Source organism: Ostrea edulis, chromosome 7 (assembly GCF_947568905.1).
Source record: "Ostrea edulis chromosome 7, xbOstEdul1.1, whole genome shotgun sequence".
In the NCBI taxonomy this organism is placed as follows: Eukaryota; Metazoa; Mollusca; class Bivalvia; order Ostreida; family Ostreidae; genus Ostrea; species Ostrea edulis.
In genome coordinates, this window is record NC_079170.1 from 72,023,284 (window position 1) to 72,045,732 (window position 22,449).

Genomic DNA, 22,449 nt, shown 5'->3' on the forward strand with positions numbered 1-22,449 from the left:
TTACTGAGGTTCTGATGGAGTGGGAGTTGATGAGACTGTTTTACTGAGGTTCTGATGGGATGGGAGTTGATGAGACTGTTTTACCGAGGTTCTGATGGAGTGAGGGTTGATGAGACTGTTTTACTGAGGTTCTGATGGAGTGGGGGTTGATGAGACTATTTTTACTGAGGTTCTGATGGGATGGGAGTTGATGAGACTGTTTTACCGAGGTTCTGATGGAGTGGGAGTTGATGAGACTGTTTTACTGAGGTTTTGATGGAGTTGGAGTTGATGAGACTGTTTTACTGAGGTTCTGATGGAGTGGGAGTTGATGAGACTGTTTATACTGAGGTTCTGATGGAGTTGGAGTTGATCAGACTGTTTTTACTGAGGTTCTGATGGAGTGGGAGTCGATGAGACTGTTTTACTGAGGTTCTGATGGAGTGGGGGTTGATGAGACTATTTTTACCGAGGTTCTGATGGAGTGGGAGTTGATGAGACTGTTTATACTGAGGTTCTGATGGAGTTGGAGTTGATGAGACTGTTTTACCGAGGTTCTGATGGAGTGGGAGTTGATGAGACTGTTTTACTGAGGTTCTGATGGAGTGGGGGTTGATGAGACTATTTTTACTGAGGTTCTGATGGGATGGGAGTTGATGAGACTGTTTTACCGAGGTTCTGATGGAGTGGGAGTTGATGAGACTGTTTTACTGAGGTTCTGATGGAGTGAGGGTTGATGAGACTGTTTTACTGAGGTTCTGATGGAGTGGGGGTTGATGAGACTGTTTTACCGAGGTTCTGATGGAGTGGGGGTTGATGAGACTATTTTTACTGAGGTTCTGATGGGATGGGAGTTGATGAGACTGTTTTACCGAGGTTCTGATGGAGTGGGAGTTGATGAGACTGTTTTACTGAGGTTCTGATGGAGTGGGGGTTGATGAGACTATTTTTACTGAGGTTCTGATGGGATGGGAGTTGATGAGACTGTTTCACCGAGGTTCTGATGGAGTGGGAGTTGATGAGACTGTTTTACTGAGGTTCTGATGGAGTGAGGGTTGATGAGACTGTTTTACTGAGGTTCTGATGGAGTGGGGGTTGATGAGACTGTTTTACCGAGGTTCTGATGGAGTGGGGGTTGATGAGACTATTTTTACTGAGATTCTGATGGGATGGGAGTTGATGAGACTGTTTTACCGAGGTTCTGATGGAGTGGGAGTTGATGAGACTGTTTTACTGAGGTTCTGATGGAGTGAGGGTTGATGAGACTGTTTTACTGAGGTTCTGATGGAGTGGGGGTTGATGAGACTGTTTTACCGAGGTTCTGATGGAGTGGGAGTTGATGAGACTATTTTACTGAGGTTCTGATGGAGTGGGGGTTGATGAGACTGTTTTACCGAGGTTCTGATGGAGTGGGAGTTGATGAGACTGTTTTACCGAGGTTCTGATGGAGTGGGAGTTGATGAGACTGTTTTACTGAGGTTCTGATGGAGTGGGAGTTGATGAGACTGTTTTACTGAGGTTCTGATGGAGTGGGAGTTGATGAGACTGTTTTACCGAGGTTCTGATGGAGTGGGGGTTGATGAGACTGTTTTACTGAGGTTCTGATGGAGTGGGGGTTGGTGAGACTATTCTTACTGAGGTTCTGATGGAGTGGGAGTTGATGAGACTGTTTTTACTGAGGTTCTGATGGAGTGGGAGTTGATGAGACTGTTTTACTGAGGTTCTGATGGAGTGGGAGTTGATGAGACTGACTTGTACTCTTTTGAAATTTTGGAAGAATAAGAAGAAGAAAGAATCCTCACACCTTCTACACCTATTCCCCTGAAACCAACAATCAAACATATCCTTTGATAAAAAAATAGTACTTTGAACAGTATAATATATTTGTTTCATGATCCGACATACCTATTGCACACCCATTCTCAATATAAGAGCTCAAACACCAAAATGATTTGTTAAAAATAAAAGTTAAAGATATTAATATTACTATTATGCATAATGAAAATAAAATGTCTAAAGATTTTGTCTCATATTTTCTTTTTATCAAATCTAAATACATGAAATAATGACAAAGTGTTAAAAAAGAGGATAATTTCATTTCAAATATGCACGAAAAATGTACGTTACCGTCGCTGTATCATCAAAATAGGTCTATAATTGAGAGTGTTATTGAAGAAAATTATAATTTTGGGGTTGTACATTTCAAATACGCTACTATTTTCTAATTTGAAACCAGTTAAATATCCTTCCAAACCAATCCTATTGTATTTTCTATTTTAATCATATAAACATATTCATATTGTTGATGAAAATATGGGTCACCCTTGGCTAGCGAAGATGAACTACGTGTAAATATACATGGAAACATTGTGTGCCAATAGCGTGCTGTGACGATATGCAGCCTGACTTTGAATAGTACCCGTAGAATGTAACTGAGATGGAGATAATATTATCTTTTTTCATATATAAGATTCCTGCAACAAAATAATTTTAATTTTCAAAAAGGCGGATTACTTCAAAATATAGTACAACGTTGATTTCATTGTGTTTTCTTTTTCGTGTTTTAGCAACACCCCCTCCATGTTTACCATGACGACCAGCAGACAGTAGCATTTACTAAATTAAATAGCATTCCTTTGTTACCAAAGAATTTGTTTGTTTCAGCACAGTAAACGTTTTATATCATTCATTTTTCATTTATTTTTCATATTTCAAGCTATTAGAATAGCTGAAATAGCAATATGGGTATATGTCCTTCAATATAGCCTTTGGATTATTTAAACTGTACTGGATTAATATCCGGGAGTTTGATGCGCGCTCATCTTCAAACCTTCCTTAGTTACAACATTGAAACGCAAATATGGCGAGTGCAGCAGAGTTGTACTTGTCTCGATCTCGAGGGATTCCCCCTAAACCAATGATTAATATTGAGCGAAACATATACAGTTTTTTTTCAAAAGAAGATGCAGACCCGCAGGCCTGCTGGGAGGAAAGAAAACGTCAGGTGAGAGACATTTGTTCCATACAGGCATCTAGGCCTGCTTACCTCAACATGACGCATTGCAAAATCCGAGAACCCTCTAACTCTTGTCCCCATATTTACATTGTGCCATGTCACAATATAAAACCGGAAGGGGGGGGGGGTTAGTCGGAGGAATCTCGGATTACTCCTGGTCGTCATCAGTCTTTAGATTTGTACATTAATGTTAGGTCTGTTTACACTTCTAAACTGTCTACTCTCTCATTTCATGTCTCCCCCCACAAGATTTTTAACTTGAAATTCGTGATATTTTCATCTTCAATATTTATTTTAAATATCTCTTGTTCAGCATTTTAAGAGTTTGCTTTTTTACATCTATAATTTGATTTTTTAAAATATTCACTTGACAAGAAAAGTCACATCCAGTAAAATGAATTTAAGAATTTGATGGTTCGTGTTTATTCAGTTTCTACTTAATTTACACATCGTATGTATTGTGTTTGGACAGTTTATACATGGGGTACAAACTTTGAAGAGCTTTATAAATAAGCATAAACTGACCCAACTAACTTAATAATTATATCATATATAGAATTCCTTGTAATTGTGACATCATATGGCATGACTTAATGTCAACTCAGTCTCTCTCTCTCTCTCTCTCTCTCTCTCTCTCTCTCTCTCTCTCTCTCAAAAAAAAAAAAAAAAAAACAAAAACCAAAAAAAAAAAAAACCCACCAAAAAAAAAAAAAAAAAACCCAAACACCCCCCCCCCAAAAAAAACAAAACAAAAAAACAACAAAAAACTGACCCAGCATATAGAATCCTTATAATTTTACATCATATGGCATGACTTAATGTCAACTTAGTTTCTCTCTCTGGACATTAAGTCATGCCATATGCTGTCAAATCATAAGGAATATAAATATAAAGTTAGTTTGGTCAGTTTAATAAAACTATCCCAAGGCCAATTGAGTATGCTCAACTAGTTTGTTTACTTCATTGAATCAAGTGTATAATGGAAGAAAAAGTCAGAAAACTAGTCGAATATACTCAGTCAGCTTTGTGATCTTTTAAAATTTTTAATATATTTATTTATATGTTGATATCATGCAAGTCAAATGATGTAATCAAATTGGAATTTACAAGTGAAATTAGATTAGTTAATGTAATCTAAATTAACTATCTTATATACATGTGTATATTTTTAGGCAGCAGCAAAAGTGGCAGTGCCACCTCAGAATCTCCCAAGTGAGAAAAATTCCCAGGGTTCCACACCATTACTTCCACATCAAATATCCAGATCTCAATCCAGTGGTGGATCCTTGTCATCCAAGAGTTCAACCCCATCCAGCAGCATGCATAGTTACATGTGCCAGCAATATGCCACTCAGATGGATAAAGATGCACATGTAAGCTCTTGGATTTCCAATGCTGTACTAGGCATGTCAGAGATGGAGGATATTCAGGGTTACAAAGGCAAGTATGAGTATTTAGAAGTGGTGGATCCAGAAATTTCTGAGTGGGGGGGGGGGGGGGGGGGGGCAGTAAAAAGCAGGGGGTCAGTAGGGGAACAGGAAGGATGATGCTTAAACCTGATATAAAAAATGATGCAATCTTTGAATATCTTTTTTTCCCAGCACATCTAGTTGACAAACTGAGTGACAGAACCCAGGGTTATTCTTTAGAGGGAAAATGTCATATTGATTTAATTCTTTAAAATCTTCTTTAAAGTCTTGGACAACCAAACTATGAGTAGATGAATTTGATAAATGAGCAGAAAGAGTTCTACTACATGTATGAGATGGTACTCGAATTCAATGCCCCTGGGTTTAGAGTTTTTCCTATGGGCCATAAAATTGAAAAGATCATTTTTGACTGAAGTACATGAACAGGTGACTTTTGATAAATGGAAGTCCACTGGACCACAGCAAAACTATGAGAAATCAAGAGTTCGAGTTTTCAAGAGTTGCTTTATTAGGAAATTGACAATAAATCTGACCAATATATTTCAAATCCTATGCTTACAGTTTGTTTGGTGTTGCTGCTCAGTTCTTCTTCAGGAATTTATTATCATGTATTTTCATGAAATGCAAAATTATGCACTTTTATTTTAAATATATTGTTAGAGTACATGTAAAAACTCTTGATCAACAGAGCACTTGCGAATTTATGTTCGCGGGATTTAACGTCTACAAGACATTTCGCGATATTAATTACTCACGTAAAATAAGGAATCTACAGTACTTGCCACATGTACTAACATTTTGTCAAAATCAGTTTCGATTCATATTTTATAATGCGCTTCATGAAGTATGCCAATGTGAAGCATCACAGTTCGTACTCTCATACATTTTCAACAAGAGGCTCATGTGCCACATCGCTCAGCTGAGTCACGCTGGCCCTGCTGCTGTTTAGCTTTTGACTGATTTTTGTCCCCCATCGCAACAATTGGAAGGGGGCATAGAAATACTCAGGGCTCCGTGTGTCCGTACATCCCACTTGACATTGTGGGTGCAACTCGTCCGAAACCATGCAGCGAATTTTGTTCAGATTTTGAAGGATTGTTTGTCGCCATATATAGTTGATCATATTGCACCACCATTTTGATTCATCAAATTTTACAGGAGTTATGGAACCGTTGAATTTGTACATGCTACACTGTAAGAACATGTGGAGGCAACTCTTCGAAAACGCTAAACAGATTTTTTTCAAATTTTGTAGGATTGTTAGTCACGTACCATATTCAGTTGATCATGTCATTCCACCATTTTGATTTGACATATTTTACAGGAGTTATGGGATTTAGTTGAATGTGTACTTGCTACACTATAGGAACACTTTGTGGACGGAACTCCTCGGACATTACTACTACGATTTAGTTAATATTTTGCAGGACTGTAAGATTATATCCTGTCATCATTTTGATTCAACACATTTTGTGGGAGTTCTGGGAATTTACCGTTTTTTTGGTGTTCTGCACTATGGAAACACTTTGTGAATGCTACTCCTCAGAGACCGCTGTACAGATTTTGTTCAAATTTTGCAGGATTGTTAGTCACAATATGTAGTTGATCATATTCCACCCCAATTTTGATTCTACAAATTTTACAGGAGTTATGGGACTATTTTGCTTCAATTTTTTTTCCAGCAGATGGGAACATTTGGCTATGCGCAGCAATCTTGTTAAAAGATTTTTCAATCTTTACTCCCATGAAAATTATTGACCCCATATTGTGCCCAAACCTAGCTCCAAAGGGTCACAGCTTTCTTCTAAGCCACAACCTGCTTGTTGCTCCTCTCAGCTGCTGTAGCCATGGTCTTTGATTCGTCTTTTCCTTCTTTACTCACTCAATCCCAGTGTTGCCATCATCTTCCAACAAGATGCTGCTGGGAAATCCAGAGTCCCAACTTTGACTGGGAAGCTCCACCCCTGCTGTCCTTCTTTCGGAAGTTTCCTGCAGTCAGTCACCATATCATCATATGTTGCATTACTTTGCATTAGTGATGAAACGATTGTCGCCAACAACCGATTGTCGATCGTGTTTGGCTCTTCGATTCCCGGGGCGGCGATTATCGATTCTATTTTTCATAATTGATAGTTGCCTGTACACTAGTTGATATCTAATCTGAGATTCATCTGACTGTTAATCCCGCTTTTATTTCGAGACATGTACGGGGGAGAGTCAGGGTGGACTCCATATTGAAAAGTGGGAATTCAGTGACACCAGCTGGTGTGTATGCTGCACATATCCATAAAACTAAATAGAAATAACCCCAAAAATAATAAACATTTATTAACTACATGTAAATACTGATTATATCGATCATTGATCGATACAGTTCTTCCAATTATGACCAATTATCGATTATGAAATTTTTCAACACTACTTTGCATTCATAGGTCTCCTGACATCAAGTCTCCTAAGGTCCTGTCAGATTTATCACCACCAGTTCCTTCTTGCCCTCAGATAATAGCTGGACGTGTGGCTGTTGTGTTGTCTCTATCATTGTTGGGAATACTAGCTTCTTCCCAAGGTCGACTTATAGCTCCTGATCTCTTGCTATGCTTAGTGTGCTGTCTTTGTACTGTGTGGTGATCCCGGTAGTCTGCTCCTGCTTCTGACAAAGCTGATGAACTGTGCTGATCCTTATAGACTTTGTATGGGAAAATATGACGACCAAGTTTTTTGGCACGTAGATGGACCGAGCTTGCGAGGTCCGTTTGCGACAAAAAACGAGGTAGTCATATTTCCCATACAAAGTCTGTAACCTTTTTATTATATACTTTCAATTTCATTTAGAAACTAACAATAATTTTATTTTTAACAATAGGTTTATCGGTTTAACTGAGTAAAAGATGAAAAACATGAAAAATTTGAAAATTAACGGCGTAGAAATTTGATTGTGACATAATGTTTGCGGGCCGGAATGTTTCCGGGCATATATCGTGTGATATTTGCCCGCAAACTTTTAAAGAAAAAAGAAGAGGTGAAATTGAAATTATATAATAAGTGTGTATATAATCCTTCCTCTGCTTTGTCTTGTATGTGTTGGCTAATGCTTTGAGAACCTGGTAATGTCTTCACATATATGCCTTCCCTAGCTTAGGGCAACGTGGCAAGATGTTGGAACTTGCTGAATGTTTGTGGCAAGTACCCAGATTCTCTGGTTCGTTGGTGTTGGCAGCACTTCACACACAACTCTTAACAGAAACTGGAGTTGGAAAGGTGAATATTTCATAATTCACTCCACTGTAGTGCCGTCTGTACCATTTTCTATCAATGCGATTTCCTTGGTTCCTCATCTCCACTGCCTGAATGTGTCCTTGTATGGAACTGTACAATATGCATTTGTTAGATCTAGCCAGACAATGGGGAAATGACACTAGTTTGCTCTAAGTGTCTCAAGAATCTTGGAATTCCCCTTTTCTGAACTGACGTATCCAAGTATCGATTCTCCACTATGTAGGGCATTATCCATCTTACATGTGAATGTTGAGAAGATCTTGCCTTCCACATTGAGCAGTGATATGGTCCTGAAATGCTTGATTTCCTTCAGCTTCTCCTCCTTTGGCACAAAGCATCCATCTGCTACATGCCAGCAAGGTGGTATGTGTCCTCTCCTCCAGATGACTCTAAGTCTATGATCTGTTGAGAAGTTTTGGGGATTTCTTGTAGACCTTGTATGAAATTCCATTTGGTCCTGGTGCTGATCCTGCCCATGCTTTCCTCACCACTTCTCTAACTTCCTTCAGCGAGGGTTCCTTGATATCTAAAGGTTTCTGGGAGTAGTAATGCTGCTTCTTTAATTTTCTCAAAGTGGTTCATCTTTTTGCCAATTAACTTCGCATATTATAAGAGTTTATTTGTAAAACATTTGAATAACATTTTCTTTAATTCTATTGATTCTAAATTGAAACTAGTAGAAGGAGGAGGTAGCTCTTTATCATTCTTATAAATTTTATGATCGTTTTGGTTCCAGGATGGGGCCAAAATTATCATAGTGTTTCTTATCATTCGAAAGACTTCTTTGATTTTGCTAATTGTCTGGATAAATACTACACACATTGTAAGGAAATGTAGAAAGAAGTGTACCAAAATTGTGAATTTTGCAACCCCAGGGTTCTGACTTTACGCCTAGTGTTAATATGACATATATCGTGTAAAGTCTTTCATTCAGGGTCATTTGTATCTTGTTTTATAGTGCTGCTGATATTAGTTAAGATTTATAGCTTAGATATGCAGAACAGAAAAATTATTATAGATGTCTTAGTCCATAGGACCTTGATATTACTAGTATTTACTGACAGTCAGTCGACTGATAAGGCCTTTGGGGCGCTTGCATAAAGAAATATTTGCACAAATCCAATAGACTGGTAAATTTGGAAATAATTTATCTACATGCAGCCAAAATAACGAGAAACATTAAGTATGCATGACCGTCTGCAGTTCTCTTTCATGCAAATTATCGAGATAATACTTTGACACACACAAACAAAAAAAAAGTTTCTAAAATTTGTACATTTACGTAGAACTTGAGCATCAATTTCAACGTTTGGAAAATCATGACAAGATTAAATGCAAAATATATTTGTATAATTCCAATGTTATTTATTACAATTGTTTTGATTGGACAAAAATAAAGCTGAACGAGAATTTACACATCAATAAATTCGAAAACACGATATATGCATACTTGCTTGAAAACAAATAATATAGTGCAGGGAAACTACTTGAGTTTTTGAAATTGTTAAAACAGTGAATGAATTGGAATTATAAGAATCAACCATTCTTTTTGAAGAATTTATCGATGTGTAAACTCTGGACATTTTTCTCACAAACTTAACATAAAAGTGCTTCACACTATTCAGTGTGTGAGTGAAATCGCCGCCCAGAGTTAACACTGCATTGATAAATTCTTCAAAAAGAATGTTTAATCCTATATCATTGATTTGATTGGGTTATATTGTTTCATTCACAGATGATAGAAACCAAAATCAAACCCCACAACCTGCATCGACCGAAGGGAGTTCCCGGGTGTCATTACTCAGCGAAGCTAGCCAGCAGTCAGCAGAGCTGGGTACCAGACCTGTCCAGTCCAGGAAGGCTCCTACCGATAAAGGACGTCATGTACACTATGCCCACATAGGCTCGTACATTAGAGACAGCTTCCAGAATGGAAAGATTTGTGACATGTGTTTCCGAGTGGGCGATGAAATGATTCTGCTACACAAAGTTGTGTTAGCATGTCATAGTCCTTATTTTGCGGAGATTTTTGAAACTGAGGAGTTTAATTTGCAGCCTAGAATGCCAAAGCAAGTCATCATCAGAGGGGCGTCGGTGAAAGCGGTCAAGTTGTTTATAGAATACATGTATAATGGGAATATTGCCATTGACACAGCAGAAATCCCTGACATCATGAAACTAGCAAAGATATTTGGTGTTGAAGAAATAAGAAAATTGTACTACAAGAGGGTAAAACAACTTGACAATGAGGAATTATTAAAACTGCTGCCGGTTTCAAAAACAGCAGCAGACACCGAATTTTGCGACTGTATCATGAAAATAATAGCAAAGCGCTTCATCCAGGCTACCCAGTGTCATGCATTCTTCGACATGGATATTGACACCCTTTGCATGGTGTTGTCCCATGACACCCTGAATGTGACGTCGGAAATGGATGTGTTTTGTGCTGGCGTGGCCTGGATGAACCACCATAACTCAGAGGAGAGGGCTAAACATTTGGAGAAAATAATGGAGTGCATTCGATTCCCGCTGATGTCCAACAAGGAGATGTTTACATGTTACAAGAAGTGTCCCATGTTGAGAACTAGCTCACTTTGTGTGGAAATGATTACCGTTGCCAACTGGTAAACAAGTTTTTATTTACTCAACGTTTAATATGGAGACTGAACTCAAAAGTTATCATGATTTATAAATTATAATAAAATGCAAGGTGAGATTTCGATATATTGCAGGTTGAAAATTGGGAGACTCGCATTTCAACTTACTGTCATTTTCTTTTTCTGACCATATTATTTCTAATATGACTCGTATACATATAAAGACTTCCTGATGCCCTAATTTTACTGTAGGTTGCTACCAGTGATTTTATAAATTGTGTGATGGATTTGACATTTTGTGAGTTGAATAGTGGTATATATGTACTATGAAGACTAAGAACAGTTCTAGAATCGCTGAGATTGCTCTTTACCACTTAATACTCACTGAATATTATGGCTGACAAAATACATGACAGTAGCTAATACATCATTTGATTCGATCAACGTTACTTTATTTCCTTGAGCAACTTACACTATTTACTGTACGTGCTTGCAATTATCTTTCTGCTGTTGACCAAATTCAGTTAAACGACATACGATGTATTCATTGGTTCTCAGTGACCACTGATCCTATGTAGCAGTCAACCGGGTTCCATCACTGGTGGCCAGTTAGCTCAGTTGATAGAGCACCTGACTAGAGAAAATCAGGGGACCCGGGTTCAAATTCCGGTCTGGTCTGTTACATTTTCTCCCTCCCTGTTGGTATTACATTTGGTGCTGTAGACCAGCCCTGGAACTGATAGGTGAAAATGCCTGCCAGGGGATAAAGATCCTGGGTTGAAGACATTTAAGGAGGGAGGAATGTAGCGGTCAACCAGGTTCGATCGCCGGTGGCCAGTTAGCTTAGAAGGTAGAGCACCTGACTAGAGATTCAGGGGGCCTCGGTTCGAATCCCAGTCTGGTCCGTTGCATTGTCTCCCTTCCTGCAATGATTTTTTATTAAGTTCCTGTCACACTGTACAATAATAGATAATTGTTTGTTTACCTCTGATACAGGGTGCAGACCTCCCTCTCGCTTCAGGAGCAGGATCCACTGGACATTGATGTCCCAAACCAGAGGAACAGCATCGACAGCAGCTCCAGTGTCAGCAGCTACTTAAGTGTGAGTCACTAATGAATCTCATTATCTAAATTAATCAAGTGTGAGTCACTAATGAATCTCATTATCTAATTCAACTTAAGTGTGAGTCACTGACGAATCTAATTATCTAATTCAACTTAAGTGTGAGTCACTAACGAATTTCATCTAATTACTTAAGTGTGAGTCACTAACGAATCTCATCTAATTACTTAAGTGTGAGTCACTAACTTAATGAATCTCATTGTCTAAATTACCTAAGTGTGAGTCACTAACTTAATGAATCTCATGTGAATCTAATTATCTATATTACTTATATAAGCACAAGTCACTAATAAATCTCATTATCTAATTTAACTTAAGTGTGAGTCACTAATGAATATAATCATCTAATTACTTAAGGGCAAGTCACTAATAAATCTCATTATCTGATTTAACTTAAGTGTGAGTCACTAATGAATCTAATGTCCTAATTGCTTAAGTGTAAGTCACTAATGAATCTCATACAAATGATAAAAGAAGCAATATTTTCTTCCACTCCCGGAGAAATAAATGATAAAATCTTGATTATTGGGAGAACTTAATTTTTTCCAAAAATCCTTAAAATATGCGTCATTTTATTAATTTCACTTCATTAGAAATGATAGAAAATAGTACAAATGACTTAAATTGGAGACATATTTCAAGCCCTATAAAATCTGTAAAATCCAGGAGCCTCAAGAATTCCTGCCTCTTAAAGTGGCGCCCCCGTAACCGCAATTCCTGGATCCGCCCCTGTATTGTGCATACATAATTGTTAAAATTATGGCCCTTTTGGTCCATAATGGGGTATCAATAGTTTAGTATTGCAAGTAGATGTATAAAAGAAAAATATCTTTAAAAAATTTCAAATCAATATGCATGTATTTTCATGAAGCTAGGATTCAATTCAATTTGTTCAAATCAAATTTGACCACGGAGTTCATGTTAGGGTGATATTAGGGGTAGGGTAGGACACATCATTAGGGGTAGGGTAGGACATGACATCAGGGGTAGAGTAGGACACATCATTAGGGGTAGGGTAGGACATGACATTAGGGGTAGGGTAGGACACATCATTAGGGGTAGGGTATGACACATCATTAGGGGTAGGGTAGGACATGACATTAGGGGTAGGGTAGGACACATCATTAGGGGTAGGGTAGGACACATCATTAGGGGTAAGGTAGGACATGACATTAGGGTAGGGCAGGACATGTCATTAGGGGTAGGGTAGGATATGACATTAGGGGTAGGGTAGGACACAGCATTAGGGGTAAGGTAGGACACATCATTAGGGGTAGGGTAGGACACATCATTAGGGGTAGGGTAGGACATGACATTAGGGGTAGGGTAGGACACATCATTAGGGGTAGGGTAGGACACATCATTAGGGGTAGGGTAGTACACATCATTAGGGGTAGGGTAGGATATGACATTAGGGGTAGGGTAGGACATGACATTAGGGGTAGGGTAGGACATGACATTAGGGGTAGGGTAGGACACATCATTAGGGGTAGGGTAGGACACATCATTAGGGGTAGGGTAGTACACATCATTAGGGGTAGGGTAGGATATGACATTAGGGGTAGGGTAGGACATGACATTAGGGGTAAGGTAGGACATGACATTAGGGGTAGGGTAGTGCACATCTTTAGGGGTAAGGTAGGACACATCATTAGGGGTAGGGTAGGACACATCATTAGGGGTAGGGTAGGACACATCATTAGGGGTAGGGTAGGACACATCATTAGGGGTAGGGTAGGACATGACATTAGGGTAGGGCAGGACATGTCATTAGGGGTAGGGTAGGACACATCATTAGGGGTAAGGTAGGACACATCATTAGGGGTAGGGTAGGACATGACATTAGGGGTAGGGTAGGACACAGCATTAGGGGTATGGTAGGACACATCATTAGGGGTATGGTAGGACACTGCTAAGAATGAAACTGTACAATATAATACCAGTATTCTTTAAATGACATTAGTGTTCATCAGTTTTTACTAGTAAATGTATTGTTATCCATTGTTGGTCTTACTCCACTATTGAATCGCCTACTATCGGTTGTGTCCCAAGCAAAGCGACTTGGGTGACCACTGTGGCCCATGGTCCTTTAATTTTGTTATTATACCCCCCGCAAACGAAGTTTGGGGGGTATACTGGAATCACTTTGTCTGTCTGTCCGTCCGTCCGTTTGTCCGTAGATGCAATTTGTCTGAAGTTTATTTCTAATACCGCTGGACATATTTCATTCAAACTTTATGCACATCTTCTATATATTATGTAGTTGTGCATCTCCTATTTTCATTGAAATATTTTAACAGTTATAGAAGTTACGCACATTTTCTTTTCATTTTGGGGGTTGCGCACTTTGTCCAGAGTTTAATTCTAATACCGTAGAACAGATTTGATTCAAACTTTATTCTCATGTGTGTTAAATACTTATTTCTCAGATAGTATTTATAATCTCAACTATCCCTGGCAATGGTATTCATAGTAAACTGCCTTTATTGCAGCTACTTAGAGTTGTTATACCAGTGGAAAAGATTACAATAATACCAATACTTGAGCTAATGTCATTTATTTACTGACAAAATCAATGACAAAGTAAAGTTGGCATAACATAATGATCTTTAACAAAGTGAATATAAACTAAAGACTAGAAGAGTTGACCAGGGATTTGCAATCATACAGCCTAAAATGTGCCAGATAGTATTCATTGTTTATATTAAGCATATTTTTAATATTTCATGTACTGCTGTACTGTAGAATATACACTTCTGCATTCACATTGATTGCCCTGTAGATAATGTGAAAATATCCAATGTGCTTGCATTAAATATTTCCCATCATCTTATATGCCCCGTGGGGGGTATTAGTCCCATTAGGACAGTTCTAGTTGTTAACATGGTTAGTCCACTTTGCCTACTGCTTCTGTCTGTTATGTAATCTGTCTTTCTCTTTTCTGTCTTCCTTCCTTTTCTTTTTCCAGCGACATTCTAGCTCAGACATTGAATGTACCAAACCCGATATTGAAGTTGAGGTTAGTCACATGCCAGAGGACTTGGCGAGTGACTTCAACATGCATGCTTACATGCGGAGCAGTGTGAGCTCATCCAGCGTATCGGACAAATGTGTCGTTCACCAGTACAGGAAGTCCAAATGTAAATCCCATTAAACGCTTCATCCAATAGCGTGACATTAAATATATACAAATGTGTCGTTCACCAGTACAGAAAATCCAAATGTAAATCCCATTAAACGCTTCATCCAATAGCGTGACATTAAATATATACAAATGTGTCGTTCACCAGTACAGAAAATCCAAATGTAAATCCCATTAAACGCTTCATCCAATAGCGTGACATTAAATATATATACAAATTCAGATGAACTTCGGTATCTCGAACACCGATATCTCAAATACCATGAATATGTCAAAGTGATTTGGAAGTCCCAACCACTTATTCTTTAAGTATCTCGAATCCCTGGACATCTTAAAAAAAATTTCTCAGTCGCATCGAGTTCAAGATAATAAGTTTTGACAGTACTTCTAAATGATCTTCAATGGGATTTTATCAAACCTTAAACTAAACAAAAATCATAATTTTATTTGGGGAAAAAATGACTATGTTAATGTTCATTGAATTTTTAGCTGAGGAAATTGGACATGAGGAAAAAATGCATGCTCAAAGAGAAAGGGCAAGGATGAAGTTTGATGCAGATCAAAGAAAAAGGAATGATGCTCTTTTGAGAAGAGTTGCCGATAAGGAGGAGGTTTCAAGAAAGCAAGATGCTCTCAATTCCAGAGAAAAGGCGACTGGAAGGGAATTGGGGACTACTGCTGAAGGAAGGGATAAACCACATAAACGGAAGACTGTCGAGCAGACCCAGGAGAGAGTTGGGCAATCTACGACTTCTGATAAAGAGAAGAAACAGTCCATGATCTGGGAAGGGAACCACTGGTATTTGATAGGTGGGTAGATCTAATGAAGACAAATTATTGTTGTTTACATTACACTGAGTCATCAGAGATAGGTGGGTAGATCTAATGAAGACAGATTATTGTTGTTTACATAACACTGAGTCATCAGAGATAGGTGGGTAGATCTAATAAAGACAAATTGTTGTTTATATAACACTAGGTGAAATGATACAGTACCTTCTCGATTCGATTCGATTTTCGATACTTTAGTCTCGATTCGATGATTTTTGATTTGATACAATAGCATGTACCAAATTCTTTATAATGCTAAGATTTTTTATGTTTCATGGTATTTATTGCTCTCTGCAAATAAATTTTACATAATGTAAAAACATTTAACATAAAGCAACACTCTTATTACTTGTCCTAAAGCCGAAATGTCGCCATACCCAGGATTTATACGTTGGGGGTACATTTTTCAACTCGACTGTGTCCATTTTGATACAGCAAAGTTTACTCGTACATTGATTGGGCAATTTTCAAATTTCCATTGACCAATCAGAAACCGTGTTATCAAAAACAAAGTGTGCAATGATTCTAGAACCGTATCAAACCGAAACAGACCGCGAATAAATTGAACATCGACTCGAGATCACTACATTGCGATGCATCGTTTCACCCCTACATAACACTGATCGAGTCATCAGAGATAGGTGCATGGGTAGCTAATGAAGACAAATTGTTGTTTATATAACACTGATCACGAGTCATCAGAGTGCAATGTATATGCCTTGTGGTCTCCTCACAGTGTCAAATCGGAATTATTTCCATTTTAAAAACATGTTTTTATGCTGCTTAAAGCAACCTCAGAACATGAATATTCTATTTCTGTGTTTGTGTGTGTGTGTGTGTGTGTGTGTGTGTGAGAGAGAGAGAGAGAGAGAGAGAGAGAGAGAGAGAGAGAGAGAGAGAGAGAGAGAGAGAGACAGACAGACAGACAGACAGACAGAGAGAGCATTTACAAAACTTCATTTTATGTATCTTTATATTTCTTTTGTTAAAATAAGAATAATGATTAAAAAAGAACTAAATATAGCACTTTTTGTGTTGAACATCTTCACTTTTGAATGTAAGGAAATGTAAAGGAGAATCTTAACTTGTGGATACATTTGGGTTAACATGATCTTCAACACGGTTATCCTGTTTGTGTTAGGTGGAACCATGTACAAAGGCAAAGAAAAAACCCCATACCCCAAAAAGGAGGTCCTGGTTTACAATTATGAAACCAAAAGATGGAAGTCTCTTGCTCCTATGAAGGAAGCTAGAATGCAGCATGCACTTTGTGTTGAAGATGGTCGTATTTATGCCATTGGAGGAATAGGGGAAGGCAATCGGTGAGTCAGTTACTTTAAGATGTTTTTATCAGACTCTTTCAGTGGAAGTTTCTGTTTCATGAATTTGCATATTAAACAATAATTATTATCCCTCCCCCCTGCAATTCATTTGTGTTTGTGTAATATGAGCTTGTAGACACTCTACAGGCCACATTGTTTGCTCAATTGAATTAATACTTCACATATAACTTTGTTATCAAAAGGGGAAAAAGTCTATCGATTTTGGGTTCAAGTTCAAGGTCTCTACAGGACTTCATAGAAAAAGCTTTTAGACACTATTTTGCTCAATTGATTTGATACTTCACATGTAGCTTTGTTGTCAGGAGAGGAAAACCCTATTGAATTTGGGGTCAAAAGGTCAAATATCAAGGTCAATACGTTATTTTATAGAAAAAACCTGTAGACACTCATTGCGAATGGATATGCTCCGCTTTGCGGCACTCTTGTTTATTTCTGTAAGATTTGCATTATCACATGGTTTGTGAGATTAAGACTTTTTATTTTTCAGTCTTCTAAACAGTGTGGAGTGCTATGATACCAGACACAACTGTTGGTTCTTTGTGAAAGCCCTGCCTGAGCCTCGAGCAGGTGCTCGTGCTACCGCTGAGAACGGCAATATCTATCTAAGCGGAGGATATGGATGCTTGTCCAATGGTCAGACTTATTCCATCTCTGACACAGTGACCTACAATGAGGAATTCAACAAGTAAATGAAATCAAATCTTTGCTTTATCAATAGAAAAATCACACACAGTTTCCCACAATTATTAGGACTTTTGAATGATAATCATTCAAATGGTGAACTGGGCATGACATGAGATTTTATAAGGGCTCGTTTATGGGACACACTTTGTAAAGTGATACAGTAGAGATTCTCTGGGTAACTGGAAGCACTTGTATACTGGGACTGAAGACCTGTGTCTGATGATCAAACTCGGCTGACTGCTACACATGAAAGAAAGGTTCGGTACGGCTAGAGAAATTATTATTATGGTCAGCGGGGGTAAAAAATGAAAAGTTTGTTCAGACTCTTGAACTTCATTTTGGTCAAAGATTAAATAGCCGTATTTAACACTGAGGATATAGGTATGAATTACAGACAGAGTGTGCATATTTAATCCGACATAGGGTGCATATGTATTTGACACGGAGAATATTTAAGAATTTGAAACAGAGGCTACCAGTGATTCTAACTTAGAGGGTATATATTCATGAATCTGACATAGAGGCGACCTATAAACCTGATGGAGGTTGCCTATGTATTCCATGTAGAGGTTGCCTGTGTATTCGATGTAGAGGTTGCCTGTGTATTCGATGTAGAGGTTGCCTGTGTAATCGATGTAGAGGTTGCCTGTGTATTCGATGTAGAGGTTGCCTGTGTATTCCATGTAGAGGTTGCCTATATATTCCATGTAGAGGTTGCCTGTGTATTCGATGTAGAGGTTGCCTGTGTATTCGATGTAGAGGTTGCCTGTGTAATCGATGTAGAGGTTGCCTGTGTATTCGATGTAGAGGTTGCCTGTGTATTCGATGTAGAGGTTGCCTATGTATTCCATGTAGAGGTTGCCTGTGTATTCGATGTAGAAGTTGCCTATGTATTCGATGTAGAAGTTGCCATGAATATGACACAGAGTGCTTATGAATTTTACACTTGGGTATAATTAAGATAAGTTCAGCTTAGGCATCGAGAGCAATACGGACTGATTTGAGTAAGTGAATAAGTCTTTTTCTATGAATGGGAAGGTCATGCCCCCATGATTTGGAGTTAAATAAGCCATGAAGATGGATATGAAAATGTCAAGATACATTGCACATGATTAGATCAATTTAAGAAATGTCTCCAGCCTTCTTCATCTGTTTGTAAAGCCTGTACAGGATGATGTCATTCATTTTTAGGTCACCTGAATTCATTCAGGTGACCTATTGCTATCTGTTTTTGTCCGTCGTCGTTCGTCGTGCGTCGTGCGTCAACATTTGAACATTTTCAGCTTCTTCTCTGAAACCCCTGAACCAATTTCAACCAATTTTGGCATACAGCATCTGTGGGTGAAGGGGAACAAAAATTATGAAATTCGTGGTCCCTGCCCCCCTGGGACCTGAGGGGTGGGGCAAAAACCATCAAAATGAGTGTAATTTTAAAAAATCTTCTTCTTTACTCCTGGACATCAAGAAGCCAAACTGTGGGCATAATTATAATGAGCATTGAGCCCTCTACCAAAATTGTGAAATTCATGGCCCCTGGGGCAGGGGTTCTTGTGTTAGGGTGGGGTTCTATTGGTCATATAGTGAAAATGGCAAAAACCATCAAAATGAGTGTAATTTTAAAAAATCTTCTTCTTTACTCCTGGACATCAAGAAGCCAAACTGTGGGCATAATTATAATGAGCATTGAGCCCTCTACCAAAATTGTGAAATTCATGGCCCCTGGGGCAGGGGTTCTTGTGTTAGGGTGGGGTTCTATTGGTCATATAGTGAAAATGGCAAAAACCATCAAAATGAGTGTAATTTTAAAAAATCTTCTTCTTTACTCCTGGACATCAAGAAGCCAAACTGTGGGCATAATTATAATGAGCATTGAGCCCTCTACCAAAATTGTGAAATTCATGGCCCCTGGGGCAGGGGTTCTTGTGTTAGGGTGGGGCTCTATTGGTCATATAGTGAAAATGTAGAAATTCTTTGAAAATCTTCTCTGTCTCTGGGTATTAAGTAGACAAACTAATAGCATGGTAATGATGAGCAAGGATGCCTCTTTATACCCCCCGCAACAAGTTGTGGGGGGGGTATACTGGAATCGAGTTGTCCGTCCGTCTGTAGATGCAATGGTTTCCGGGCTCTAAAGCATTATCCTTTCCACCTACCGTCGCCATATCATATATATGGACTACCCATGGGATGAAGATGTTCCCTATCGATTTTGGGGTCAAAAGGTCAAAGGTCAAGCACACTGGACATCGAAGTAGCAATATGGTTTCCGGGCTCTAAAGTGTTATCCTTTCCACCTACAGTCACCATATTATATATATCGACTACTAATGGGATGAAGATGATCCCTATTGATTTTGGGGTCAAAAGGTCAAAGGTCAAGCACACTGGACATTGAAGTAGCAATATGGTTTCCGGGCTCTAAAGCGTTATCCTTTCCACCTACAGTCACCATATCATATATATGGACTACCCATGGGATGAAGATGTTCCCTATCAATTTTGGGGTCAAAAGGTCAAAGGTCACGCGCACTGGACATTGAAGTAGCAATATGGTTTCCGGGCTCTAAAGCGTTATCCTTTCCACCTACAGTCACCATATCATACATATGGACTACCCATGGGATGAAGATGTTCCCTATCGACTTTGGGGTCAAAAGGTCAAAGGTCATGTGCACTGGACATCGAAGTAGCAACACTCAGAAAAGAGGTAGTTTATACCTATTACCAACACCCTTTGGGAGATTGGGGTAAGCGGGGGGTATTCTTAGTGAGCATTGCTCACAGTACCTCTTGTTAAAAATTGTGAAATTCATGGCCCCTGGATCAGGGGTTCTGGTGCTAGGGTGGGGCTCTATAAGTCATATAGTGAAAATGCATTATTTCTTTGAAAATCTTCTTCTCTGTCCTTGGGTATTAAGTAGACAAACCAATAGCATGATTATGATGAGCAAGGATGCCTCTTTCAAAATTGTGAAATTTATGGCCCCTGGGTCAGGGGTTCTGGTATTAGGGTGGGGCCCTATTGGTCATATAGTGAAAATGCATTTTATTTCTTTGAAAATCTTCTCCTCTGCTGCTGGGTATTAAGTAGACAAACTAATAGTATGATAATGATGATCAAGGATGCTTCTTTCAAAACTGAAATTTATGGCCCCTGGGTCAGGGGTTCTGGTGCAAAGGCGGGGCTGACCACATAGCTATTCAATGTTTCTTCCATCCAAAAGTAAAATTCTTATATTTAAACACAAACCTAATTCAAACATTGGAAGGTTGTTACATGATACTCAGGTGACCTATAAGGCCCCTGGGCCTCTTGTTTAGTAGAGGAAAGGATTCTAAAAAATTGTTGTTTGATTCTCAGATGACCTTTAAGGTCCGTGACCTCTTGTTATTTCAGCATGTGATCAAATTAATTATTTTTTGACAGGTGGACTAAGAAGCGGGAACAAACCCGGCACAAGTTGAAGTCTCTGTTCTGGCTGTGAATGTTCCACATCGTAATGAACCCTGTAGAAGTGTATCTATTGTAAAAACTGAATTATGAATCTAACTATTTTGTAGAAAAGTTCATAAAAATGTAAATATTAATTGTAATTCGCATATGTATATGTATATGCTGTTTTTATAATAAAGATTATGCATTTAATATTCTCTCTCTCTCTTTCTATATATATATATATACATACATATATATATATGAAAAGTGAAGATAACGAACAGTGATCAATCTCATAACTCCTATAAGCAATACAAAATAGATAGTTGGGCAAACACGGACCCCTGGACACACCAGAGGTGGGACCAGTGCCTAAGAGGAGTAAGCATCCACTATATATATACATATATATCTGTTCTTTTATATACCAGTTTTGTAAAAAAAAAAAAAAAAACCACGCAAAATTTTGGGAGTTATTCTAGAAAAAACTATACAGATATATGTATATTCCTTGAAGGAGAAATAAAAAAAGAAATACTATTTTGTTCTGAAATGTTCAGGTATTAAAAATTGTATCCGACTAATAGTATAATCCTTATAGACATGCAGGTAATGCCCTTTTTAAGGGCAGATAACTGTGTATATTTTGGGATTGGATAACCTCTATTTACTGTACTGCATGATTCTAGTAGCCTTCAAGTATTCCAATTCCTGATATCAAAAATTAATTCTTGATATCAAAAAATAAAGTTGATTTTTTGATATCAAAAAATCAAATCATTGATATCAAAAAATCATTTTCTGATGTATCAAGAAATCAAATTTTTGATATCAAAAAAAGAACTTGGATTATATCAAAAATCAGATTTTTGTTATTAAAAATTCAAATTCTTGATATCAATAAATAACTTGTTTTTCTGATATCAAGAATTTGATTTTTTGATATATCAAAATCATTTTTATATAAAAAAAATGATTTGTATTTTCTGATATCAGAAAATCGATTTTTTGATATCAGAAAATAATACTCATATATTTAACTAAGACCGACTTAATGAATGCTCCCTGTGATGCAACCTTCAGCTTGTTGCGAACCTGTGTAGCTGCATGTGGGGGAATGAATGAAAATCTAATTCATTATGGCAAATTCTTCCATATCTACAATGGTCAGCACTGCTTTGTCCGCGATTCTCCGGATGCAGAAAGTAACCCGAACTTGGAATATGTCAAGAAACCTTATAAAATTCTTTCTATCGTTAAAAAAAAAATCTTCAAAGAATCTGAAACATCAACGAAATTATAGAACTGTAGACTGTAAGTTCAGAGATTTTCTACGGGTCAAGGGCGTATTCATTATTTGTGTAAAGATTTTTCGCCATTTTCTTTTATTTTCTGATATCCCGAATTTTACAGATTTTATAGGGCTTGAAATATGCTCCTATTTAGTCATTTGTGCTATTTTCCATCATTTTTTATAAGGTGAAATTTATATAAAATGACGCAAATTTTAAGGTTTTTGGAAAACATTAAGTTCTCCCAATAAAGTAATTCAAGAAATCAAAAGATTTTGTCAATTATTTCTCTGGGAG

At 37.9% G+C, this 22,449-nt stretch overlaps 1 protein-coding gene across 1 annotated transcript; it reads left to right on the plus strand.

Annotated features, from left to right (window-relative positions):
- The first annotated feature begins 2,819 nt into the window (after positions 1-2,819).
- On the plus strand, positions 2,820-21,063 carry LOC125656310 (kelch-like protein diablo). The gene is made up of 9 exons (XM_056145805.1): positions 2,820-2,983; positions 4,168-4,435; positions 9,440-10,328; positions 11,298-11,403; positions 15,056-15,083; positions 15,116-15,376; positions 16,539-16,719; positions 17,228-17,425; positions 20,852-21,063. The coding sequence occupies exons 1-9, from the start codon at positions 2,840-2,842 to the stop codon at positions 20,907-20,909; spliced, it is 2,133 nt and encodes a 710-aa protein (XP_056001780.1). The 5' UTR covers positions 2,820-2,839; the 3' UTR covers positions 20,910-21,063.
- The last annotated feature ends 1,386 nt before the right edge of the window (positions 21,064-22,449 follow it).

Coding starts and splice junctions, on each gene's coding strand:
- LOC125656310 (XM_056145805.1), top strand. CDS start 2,840: ATGGCGAGTGCAGCAGAGTTGTACTTGTCTCGATCTCGAGGGATTCCC. Junction 10,329..11,297: donor ATGATTACCGTTGCCAACTG/GTAAACAAGTTT, acceptor CCTCTGATACAG/GGTGCAGACCTCCCTCTCGC. Junction 17,426..20,851: donor TACAATGAGGAATTCAACAA/GTAAATGAAATC, acceptor ATTTTTTGACAG/GTGGACTAAGAAGCGGGAAC.